This window comes from Monopterus albus, unplaced genomic scaffold, assembly GCF_001952655.1.
Source record: "Monopterus albus unplaced genomic scaffold, M_albus_1.0 scaffold22.1, whole genome shotgun sequence".
NCBI lineage: Eukaryota > Metazoa > Chordata > Actinopteri > Synbranchiformes > Synbranchidae > Monopterus > Monopterus albus.
Window position 1 is genome coordinate 2033557 of NW_018127902.1, and position 11620 is coordinate 2045176.

Sequence of the window (11620 nt, forward strand, 5' to 3'; positions counted from 1 at the left end):
ATATTATATTATATTATATTCAGTCAGCATGATGTCAATATCACATTAACGCTTTCCATGGAGTATTACAGGATACTCCAACATTAATGTTGTACTTTTATTTTTCTATCTACCATTGCAATTACTTACATACCGACACACATACCCAGTTTAGGTGCATGTTCTGTCAAGTATCCAAATGGCTATTGACCTTTTAAAAATTAGAACATGCGGTATTATATTCCAGTGTCTTATCGCTACTTGCACAACAAAACAAATAAAAACAAAAAAAAATCACAACTGTCTCCTTTCTCTGTTCAAAGGTGTGCTGCATTTGAAATAGGTAAATTAAGCTGTGCTGGAAACCAAATATTTCCCCAGTTCTTCCAGTAAAACATTTGATTGATTTCACTGTAAACAAGCTAACAAGCCACCTTCATCCCAGTCACCTGGTTTACTGGTAGTAGTAGCTCTAGCAGCAATGGAAGTTTGGAAACAAGCTGCAACTTTCAGCTCAGTTGCCTCCTCAGTCACCTTTCACTTTTAGTAAACACAGAGGAAAGTTTTGTCCACAGAATGAGCAAACTTGCTGTTTTTCTTTCAGTGTGTTATAATATTTAGATGATCACTGAGTTAACCCAGATGATAAATTGACAGGACAGCCAAATCACGGTTCCATCCAGCTTTCATCAATAAAGTTTGTTGAAACTTCTCTTCTTTTCTCTATTCTATTGTTAAACTATGGCCACTCTATGCAGAGAGGGGAACAGATTCAGAAATTTTTTCTGAAATTGACAAAATTACCCAGACTGCCCTGTCACACTTGGGACTGAGGAGTCTGTCTCACATTTCAGCTTCAGCGGTGGCTCTGTGGTGTCACATGCAGATATGTTTGAGGATGACTGAGGAGGGGTAGGTGTATCAAAACCCTTATCCATCCTCCCAGCTCCGTTTATCCTCTCCTCCCCAGGCCCTGGTGGGGACTCGTGTGTGCGCATGTGCTTCACCAGGTGGTCATTGCGCATAAAGACTCTGGGGCATAATGCACAGCTGAACTTCTTGGCTCCGGTGTGTGTCTGTAGGTGGCGCTGCAGTTCATCAGAGCGCGTGAATCTCTTACCGCAGAAGAGCCAGTTGCAGACAAATGGCCGATCACCACTGTGCCATCGTAAGTGAGCCTTCAGATGGGAGGTCTTGGCATAGGCTTTGCCACAGCCAGGGATATGGCAGTTGTGCATGTGCTTCCTCCTGCTGTCATCAGTGCTCTGGCCCAGCTGTTCAGCATGGACACAGTTAGGGCAGCGACACACAGCTTGGCCGGTGCCTCTGGAAGAGGAGCGACGCTGGGGCTTGGGGCGGGCAGAAACAGAGGTCTCCTGAGGTTCATCCAGAGAGAATGGCTCTGGCTGCATCATTTCAGGAGCCATTGGCTCCATTTTGAAGCTATCCTGGGGGAAGAGGTGGGGTGAGTGTGAGACTGGAGCGTGCTGAGCTGGAGGTAGGGCGCACAGTTGTGGGTCAGAACCGTAGGGCCCTAAAGAGGGCTGCAATCCCATGGAGCTTCCTGGACTCACCGAAGGCAAGCCAACACCCTGCCCTGTCTGCAGGTCTATCCAGCTGCCTGGTTGGACGTCCCTGTGGAGGTCCCACCAGGACGGGATGTTCATGTCTTCTGAGCTTCCACTAGGTGGTGCTGTCCGTAACCAGGGCTCGTAAGGGTGGGCCATGTAAGCAGCTGGTGCAGGTGCAGGATTGTTGAGGTCAGCCGCTCAAAGTGTGGTTCACTGTCTTTTGGGTAACGCTGAGGATATTACCACATGGTGGAATAGCAATGCACTGTAAATGCCTGTAGAAAGAGAGACCAGACAAATTGTTACATCTTCAAATCTGGAATCAACTCAGTCTTTCACACTCAGATGCATTTTCTTAGTGACTTCAGTGAACCATTTGAAGTCATTTTTTCAGCTTGACAGGCTTTGAAGTTGCTCAGCTTATGCTGAACAAACTTTTCTGAACTTCAGAAGTGTAGGCATTCTGGCCTAAATCCTCTTGTCTACAACATTTAAATAATCAACCCCAAGCACACCTCCTACATCGCCATGGATACTGTAGTTCTTATGCTGTGTGGCCGTGGAGACACAAGAGAGGGGGAGACAGACGTGTCCAGGCAGAAGCCTGCCACATGCATCCGCTGCCAGGTACTTCCCATGGAGGACAGTCAAAGACAAGCGCAAAGAAAACAACATCATCGGCCCTGTACAGAGGCAGCGCTAGGGGGAGATCAACTCGGGTGGGGGCTGGGTGCAGAGAGCGAAGGGGAGTGTTGACAGGAGAGCCGTTTGGTGAAGGAAGACGTTCCAAGCAGGTATGGCTGCAGGCCAAGATCTATTTGTACGTCTCTGAGGTCTGTGGAGATGAAACCTGGCAGACAGGAGAACCAGTTTTTATGAATCACACATGATTTACAACAACCGCCCTCCAGGCAAGTTACAAAAGGAGCCCCGTAACATGCCCTACCTCCTACACACTGGTGGCAGAAAGCATCAACAGTTGTGGACTGACTACATTCAGGAGCCCGAGAATGGGAAACCAGCAATAACATGAGAACAATTACTGTATGTACATAATTATGGGCACATGCTTTGAAACAGCATGTTGTCGCCAACACTGTCCAGGTATGTACAATTGTGCACAACTCAACAGCATCAGTCAGCCATCCCATGCAGAAGAAGGTGCAGTAAGCTTTTTAAAGCTCAGCAACTCTCTAGAAATGTATGACAAGTGTACCAGCCTGCAAAACTGTTTGGCTCCAAACAAGTCCAAGCCCTAAACAATCTTGTTGACTTTCACAACACCCCCAACCTCAAACATCTACTACTGTCTTTACAGCAGGAAACATTAAAGTAATCTGAAGCTTTAAAGACTCCTATTTTAATTTTGAGGTTACCTCTTGTGATACGATATAGAGTGAACTGCACAAGGTCATCCAGAAACGATAGGTCAAGCTCCAGTGGAGGGCTTACATCCTGTCCAATATGTATATTCATTAGAGGGTGACAGATGATGCGGCTCCACTCATAGGTCATGCCCTTCAGATGGACTAGTTGATCTCAGTGTACTGAGTAAATACAACCAAACCCAGAGGATTTTGATTCCTTCTCAAAACTTGAGTGAGAGATGCTTTCTATTCCTAATGAAATCATAAAGCAGTTAGGTTGGAATTCCCTAATTAAAGGTCTGGTGTTAAAGGTCAAGCTGATTTATTTCATGCTGGCCTGGAGCCAGAGCTACTGCTCTGTAATTTTTTGGGAATGCGACTCAGATGTATGGCAGAATGGTCCCTCCAACTCCACTCTTACTGACAGGACTGTAAACAGACTGAAACAGCAAACTCCTCCATTCCTTAAAGTGCTAGGAGTGATCTGAGCTTTGCAGGGAAACAGCTGGTGGGTGGGGATGGGGGGACAGCCTGGGAGGAGGAGGATAGTTCAGAGCCATGACAGTGCTTTGGTCATAAAACCTGCCCAACCAAGACCCAGCACAGCCCCAGGTTTACAAGTCTCTGAAAGAGAGAGAACTTTTCACTTGTTTATTTGTTTAATATCAATGTGAGTTTTCTGTTTCCTGAGTTTCAGTAAAAGTTTTTACACTTTTTCATTCTCATTTGCCTAATTTCTTTTTTTTTTTTATTTATGTCATATGTTATCAGTCCAAATGTCTAATTTAGAAACTGTTTTAGTAGGGTTCTCCAGCTGTGGCTACACTTTTTCTGACTTCTAATCTTCTGTGTTTTCACCTAAGTCTATTTTCCACTATAATGGACAGGTCCAGCTTAGTCCTCAGCCTCTGCACCACAAGTCACCAATCCCATCTTATCCCATACATCAAATAAAACAGTAATGCTGGCTGTCTCTGGACACAGTTTGGGTCATATGACATTTACAGGTAGTTTGTTTTAACCTGCTTGGGGTCATCGGAGGTCAGGTTAGTTGTCAGAACAGCATACCACACTTGTCTCTTAATATCCAAGCTTTCTGACCTTTGTTGTGTGTATGAAAATACTTGACATCACCACAGAACACGCAAAAACAAACATAAAGTGCTGTGATCATCATCAACATCTGACTCCAACCTTGTGAAAACTATGATGGTTGCAATAATAAGAAAGACTGAAACTGACCCTATGTAATAATATGATATGACTGGACTACAACGTCCCTTACACACCTGAGCGAAGAATAAAGTCAGTGATGAACGGAGCTGAAGACATAGGGCTAGTCTCTCTTGAACTCTATGATTAATGCCGAGATGGGTTCAATGTAAATGACGGCTTTATATGATTCCCTGCTGCATATTTTACAACTATTTACACAGCTGTTCTTGTGACAGCCTATGAGTTTTTAAAACAATATCCAGGTCTATTTGAAAAGTGGTTCATAGAGTCATCCGAGTCGTCATTATCTGCTACTGTATTTTAAATATTTTATGCTGCTTTGGACACTCTTGACTTTCTTAGTAAAAACTGGTTGCAGGTTTGTTCCTCCTCATGCTGACAGGCACACATGTCCCAGAACAGTAACTCAGCTGTCTTAATGGATAAAGAGATTACACAGCCAGGACAGGATTATTTAAAAAGAGATGCACCTATTCTCCTCATTTGTTTATAAATTTAAATTGAATCTACTATAAAAATTTATCATGATACAGATAGTCGACGGGTACTACGAACATTTACGTACTGTACCTAAACACAGTTATATGGTACTTCACTTATGTTTTCATTTTATCCTACTTTTATATTATGTTTTATGTCACTCTTTTTTGATACTGCAAGTACCGTGTGTTCTATTCTTTCACTTAAGTAGAACTTGTATTTTTATAATGTAGTATTAGTAGTTTGAAGTACATAATTCAAATATTTCTTCTACCACCACTGCATATATATCATAATGACAGGTACATGTGTAATACCGATCAATCACCACAGTTAAGCTTTTTGCATTTTTGAGTAATACTCATATCCAAACACAGTTATTAACACATTCAGTGGATACTATCAAATCCCATAATGTGCACTTGTTAATAACGTTTTGCCCATGATAAATAATCAATCAGTGAATCTTAATGAAAAATCTTCTTCCTCTGTTGAATTTCTAGGAGAACATATTTTCGTCTTATATTTGATTTGTTTTGATTTGATTTATTTATTCTTTCAAACATGTAACAACAGTCAGTATGTAATCACACATAATTCCAGACATGTCCACAAAAATATTTTCAATTTGCTTATACCTAGTACACTTTACCTAGTACACTTTATATAGTACACTTTAGGAAACCTTTCATTATAATCCAGTTTTAGTAAGTATCACACACTCTCATGAGGACGGAAAAGTCACCAGTGCCAATTTTGCAACAGTAATAAGATTTGATTTGATTATTTTCCATAAAAACAGGCCTGATTCCCCCATCATTTATTAACTATTTCAAGTCAAACTATAAATTTAAGCCAGAAAATCTGCACAGTTGTTTGAAATGCTACACCTGGCTACATCTAATACTAACTTGCAGTCTGGAGTCATTTAAATATGGTCTACACCTTGATTTTATTATATCCTAAAACCTGGACTTTATATATGGAATACTATTTATGTTTTATTCAGGCCAGGAACAGCTTACTGACCTGTCTTCTTTCTGCTTTACACTGCATCTTCCAAAAACACAGTAAACAGGACAACAATTCAAACTATAGGCTATTTAGAAAAATTAATTACTTATTCAAATTAAAATTAATATTTTTACTTTTCATTGAAGCTGTCGTTTTGCCTTCTAAAATTTAGATTTGGTCTGTAAATGAAAAGTGCTTTAATGCGTAGGCTACGTTATATTTACTAAATGTTCAGTTTACTGAAACTTGAACTTTGTGTGTGGGGGGGTGGGGGGTTGGGGGGGGGGGCGCTTTTAATATTTATTTACCGTTACTGTCTCGTGCACTATTATAGTCTCATTGACTTTTACTTCATCTTATATCAGGCCTATATATAGTATAATATAGTCTAGTGATATCTAATATCAGTGAAGACCAGCTGATCTATATTCCAGATAACCTCATACAAACAGACAACAGGAAACACTGACAGTAGGGCGCAGTGGTAGCAAATTAAAAACCCCGAGTTTCTGTACCTGTTCTTCCTGGGAGCTGCTGCTGTTATTTTCTTTTTGGAATAAATGCACCCTGGTTGCAGAAACTTTGTCTCAGCTCAGCTTTGTCGCTTCTTCCCTTGGTCAAAAATGCACACAGAAAAATAATATCCTCGCCATAGTTCATCGGATTTTCTCCATGGCAGACGGCCCAGGTGAGGGGATATGTGCGTTTTGGCGCACAGGTAAGCAGCATTCTCAGCAGTGACAAACTTTATGATAGGCTGTATGTCTTGAGTCCGTCTAGGCCCCGCCCCCTTAGGATGCGCCCTCCTCGGCTGGAGGCGAGGAAGCGGCTCGATGTGGGGCAGCGCGGGATCTGTGGGTCTGATAGGGCTGACAGCAGCGGACTGTGGCTAAGGGCATGTACTATTAGTACACATTTGAGGTAGGGCTTACTTGTACTTTAGCAGTACAGTATTTCCATTTCATGTCAGTTATAGGCCACTTGTACTCCACTACAGTCCAGACAGAAAAAAACAGGCTATTGTATTTGTACTTTCTTAGGTTAAAGAGTCCCTCATAAAAAATTGAAACTGAAAGTAGTGATGTGTAAATCATCTGTGTCCTGTATCACATTGAATCACACAGCAGCACATTATTTGATGTGATACCTCATCAGTTTGATTCTTTGTTCAAAATAAACACTCACTTCGATTCTGATGCTGCAACACGTTCCAAAAAAAGTTTGGACAGTGAAACATTCACCACGGTGTGATGTAGCTATTGTCACAACACTTAAAAAACGTTTAGGGACTGAGGACACCAAGTGATTTAATGTGTCAGGTGTCATTTTGTCCTGTTCTTCCTGCAAACAAGGCTTAATGTGCTCAACAGTCCTGGGTCTTCGTTGACACAATTTGCATTTCAAAATGTGCCACACATTCTCTACTAGGGACATTTTGGGACTGTAGGCAGACCAGTCCAGCACTCACACCCTTGTCCTCCACAGTCAGACCTTGGTAATGTACAGTATAAGGTTTTGTATTGTCTTGTTGAAAGATGTATGGCTTTCCCTGGAAAAGATGTCGTCTTGAAGGCAGCATATGTTGCTCCAACATCTCTGTGTTTTTCAGCATTAATGGAGCCATCACAGACGTGTAAGTGACCTTTGCCAAGGGCACTGACACAACCCCAGACCATGACAGACTCTGGCTTTTGGACTTGTTGCTGGTAACAGTCTGGACAGTCCTTTTGGTCTTTGGTCTGGAGCACATGGTGTCCATTCCTTCCAAAAAAAGACCTAAAACACTGATTCATCTGACCACAGTACATGTTTCTACTGTGTGATGGTCCGTCTCAGATGTCTCTGAGCCCAGAGCTTCTGGACACTGTTGACATAGGGCTTCCTTTTGGCACAGTAAAGTTTTGAGCAGCATTTATAGATGTAACTACATATTGTAGTGCCTGACACAGGTGTGCCAAAGTAATCCTGAGCCCACGTGGTTATATTGCTTATAGGAGAGTGACGATCCTTGATGCAGTGTTGTCTGAAGGATCAGAGAGCTCGGTCATCCAGCTTAGGCTTGTGCCCTTTACGCACTTAAATCCCTCAGGTTCCTTGTACCTTTTAATTATGTTCTGCACCGTAGAGGGTGACATATCCAAATCCCTTTCTATCTTTCTTTAGGGAACATTCTTTTTAAACATTTCAATAATTTTCTCACACATATGTTGGTAAACTGGTGGCCTCGGCCCATCTTTGCTCCTAAAGGGCTCAGCCTTTCCTGGATGCCGCTTTTGTACCAAATCATGATTGTAGTCATCTGTTTCAAATGGAATCATTATTTTATTGTTTTACCTCATTACTGTCCCAACTTTTTTTGGAATGTGTTGTAGCATCAGGACTGAAGTGAGTGTTTATTTTGAACCACAAATAAAAGGTATGAGTTATCACATCAAACAATGTGCTGCTGTGTTGTTTTCAATGTCATACAGGACACAGATGGTTTACACATCACTATTTTCAATTTTAATTTTACATACTTCCAACTTTTTCTGTTCTGGAGTTGTATAAATAAATATATTTATAAGTACACTGCTGGTCAATAGTTTCAGAACACCCCCATTTTCCAGTTTTTATTAACATTTAAGCCACCAAAATCTAAAACTGTATGCCAATTTCACTTGGCCTTTTCAGGGACCAAGTAACAGGTTTACCTGTCTTTTCTGCAGCAGTGGAAGTAAACGAAGCCTTGAAAATTGATGCAAACAGTTTCTGCAGGTGTCCCAACTTTTATTGATGACTTTCATAACAAATTCTATCTGTGTAAAAGGCTGTTACTAGAGCCTCTGAAGTGTTATTTAGAAAAAGGCCATTACCAAAGAAAGTCAGGGTTTCATCCTACAGGATAATGACCCAACCCTGTGTAGAAGAAAAGAACAAGACATTAGCTGCAGATGACTTTCCAGATGTAGAGTGAAAGCAAAGTAACATACAGATGCAACACATCTGTGGGAACTTCTATCTGAACAATATTTTACTTCAGCTGTAGAAAGAACACCACAAGTGTGCTCTGCTGTTGTATTACACCAATAACAGCTGGACAAATTGAGGTGAACTCAAATATTTACCAGTAGTTTATATTTTATGCTTATAAATCTATTTTAGTGTAATTCAGTTTGTTTAACTCCCCAACTACAATTTAAACAGATGTGTGATGCAGTATAAAATATGAACTGTATATCTGTATAAAGTCTAAATTAACAACATACAGTGTATCACAACATCACATCTGGTGCTCTCTGCCCACTGAGAAAATACTAATTCATATAAAACCACTAGTTTGGTTTTTCTAGTTGATATGAGGAGTTGGTATTTAGTCTGCAAAAGTAGCTGTAGACCTATAGTTTTAAACTTTATTTCTGCCAGTGCCATTCTGTAAAACTAGTGACATAAATATTAGACAAACTTATCTGCGACCAGGTACAGTGCTATGATGTGTTATACCACACTATGTCACAGTTGTGGTGATGTAACAAATTCAGATACATTTTTACGTGTGCTACAGCAGTGGTGCACTAACCTAGTGAGTGTAGTAACTGCTGCCTGTGAATCAGATAGTTGAGACCTGGAAATCCTTTGATTGCAGACACTCCTGGGTGAGGTGGCTTGGCCTGGGCCAAAACAGAGCCACTATACACAAATCTGAATATCTTACTTGGCAAAAACAGCCACTTACACTGTGTGTGCATCAGCTCTGCTCATCAGATGAACTTGACCCTTCAGAAAAACAGTGTACTGTATACAGCTTACATTATAATGAAATGTTTTTAGTGTGACTATTGAGCTGTTACAAAAGGTTTATTGTACACTGCTGAATTTCTCCCAGCATGTGAGGCTTGAAACATGTCAGGGTTCAATGGATTTCAGTGCAGGTTTGAATGTGCATCGCATATTTAAGAGTTTTTAACATCTTCCTCCTTTGAGGCCTTTTTTTATTTTGTCTCCTTGCTGAGTTAATTCCTTTCCTGTCACAGCATGTTGGTGGAGCAGCTTCAAATCAACTGACAAACACAGACCACAGACAGGCCGGCGGGAAGTGACTTCCTACCCTCTCTGCTCTTTCTCTGAAGCAGCACTTTAGAAATGCTGAGTTTGAACTGATTATATGCCAGTCATGTAATAGAACCACAAAGCGAACAGCAAATAATGGCAAAGTCCTGATTTGGCATGTGCCTCGATAGAGTTGTACACACCTTCCAATCGTATATAGAGACCACTCTAATCAGAACATGTTGTTTCCATGAGCACATTACTTGACCAGCAGCTGTGACACGGTTTTGCTTAAATTTTAATACATAAAAGGCCAGTGAAATTGTTTTATGTTGAAGTAAATGGAAATTCACACATAGAAAATTTAAATCTACTTTGATGAATGCTGCCATCAAAGTATATATTTTTTATTTAGTATAATATCTCTGTATCTCATATCTGTCAGTATAAGGTACTGAAACTGAAGACCACACACCATGTCTAAATACTGTTTACCGACGTCTTTAAATAGTCAAGCACATTTCCTCAGGAATACAATGCAGTACAATGAGAAAGCGGCCGCTTAATAACATTTAATTACAGTTCAATTTCAAGTAGGGGCTTACAAATGTTCTTAATGATTTAGTTGTGTTTAGATAGCTTGTTTGACCGTTTTTATTTCTGTCACTGCAGGCATATTTTTGTAAAAGAGTTCATGCTGTGAGTACACAAAAATGTTTGCAGTTCCTTAAACTCTCACATAAGGAGGATTTTCCTGAAGTACAGGCATTTATATTGTCATCAGTCCAGCAAAATCCATGTGAATTTTAACACGATGAGTAACAATATATCTGTGTGACTGCAGCACCCTTGACCTTTATGTGTTAACACCATTATTACCTTCAGACCAGACCCATCCAAGTTCCTTCTCAGCGATCGCACTTGAAAACACATGCTTATGTCAACAGTGTACTGTTTTAGCACTGTACAGATTTGAACCATAAGATAATTTTTCTGTTAAACTACTGTTTCCAAAGTCAAAAATTTTCATACACCAGTTTATTTACAGAAATAAATCAACATTTTGGGAAATTCCCTTATTCGTTTTCTGCTGAGAATTAAATGAGAGGATTGGTACCATTCTCATGGTTGAGCCCTAAATATGCAGCTAGAACCAGCTAGCTAAGCTTAGCAATAAACAAACAAACAAATAAATAAATAAAACTTGAGGAAAACTAGCTAGCTTGGCTCTATCCCGGTGTAACAGTAATCCAACATTAATTAACCTGCATTGCTCATTTCTTTCATTTATACAAAAGCTCAAGTTCAAAAATAGTTGTGGTTTTATAGGTGCTAGTAGGAAGTTATGACACCTGACCAATAAATAATTCAGCACAATTAATTTCAACATAGAACACTTCAAGACATGACATGCTAATCGGTAGCTGCAGAGGTGCCAGTAGGTGGATTTGGTTGGACAGAGCCAGACTAGTGGTTTCCCCAGTCTTTGTTCTAAGCTAAGCCAACCAGCTATTGGTGGTAGTTTTATATTCAACAAACAGAGGTGAATACTTGCAAGAACACACGTAAGCATATTAACCAAAATGCTGAGCTGTTTCTTCACAGCTATAAGTGATTCTGACTTACTGTATTCCTGTAACTACATTTTCCAGTGTCCTACACGCCCCAACCCTACTGTATCATTGCTTGTTAGCATCTATTGTGTTTTTAATTATAGTAATTAGTCAGGAACAAGTTCTTGGAGCCTTAGCTTCGGTTCTCCTAAAGGTTAAAATAGTTTGAGAGATCAGTCTGAATTCCTGAGCCCACAGAGTGTGTGTGTGTGTGTGTGTGTGTGTCTGTGTGTGAGTGTATTTTTGTGTGTACAACTTGGGACTTTCCTTCAGGGACCTGTTTTGTATACAAGATTCTCATCATATAAAGTTGGTTCTGATTCTGATTAAC

General features: G+C 40.4%; 1 protein-coding gene across 1 annotated transcript; it reads right to left on the bottom strand.

The window, feature by feature from the left end:
* Positions 1-779: 779 nt before the first annotated feature.
* On the bottom strand, positions 780-6201 carry sp6 (Sp6 transcription factor). Its single transcript, XM_020594181.1, has 2 exons — positions 6163-6201; positions 780-1825 (listed from the first exon to the last, which is right to left on the bottom strand). Exon 2 carries the CDS (start codon positions 1704-1706, stop codon positions 780-782), a length of 927 nt encoding a protein of 308 aa, XP_020449837.1. The 5' UTR covers positions 1707-1825; positions 6163-6201.
* Between the last annotated feature and the right edge of the window lie 5419 nt (positions 6202-11620).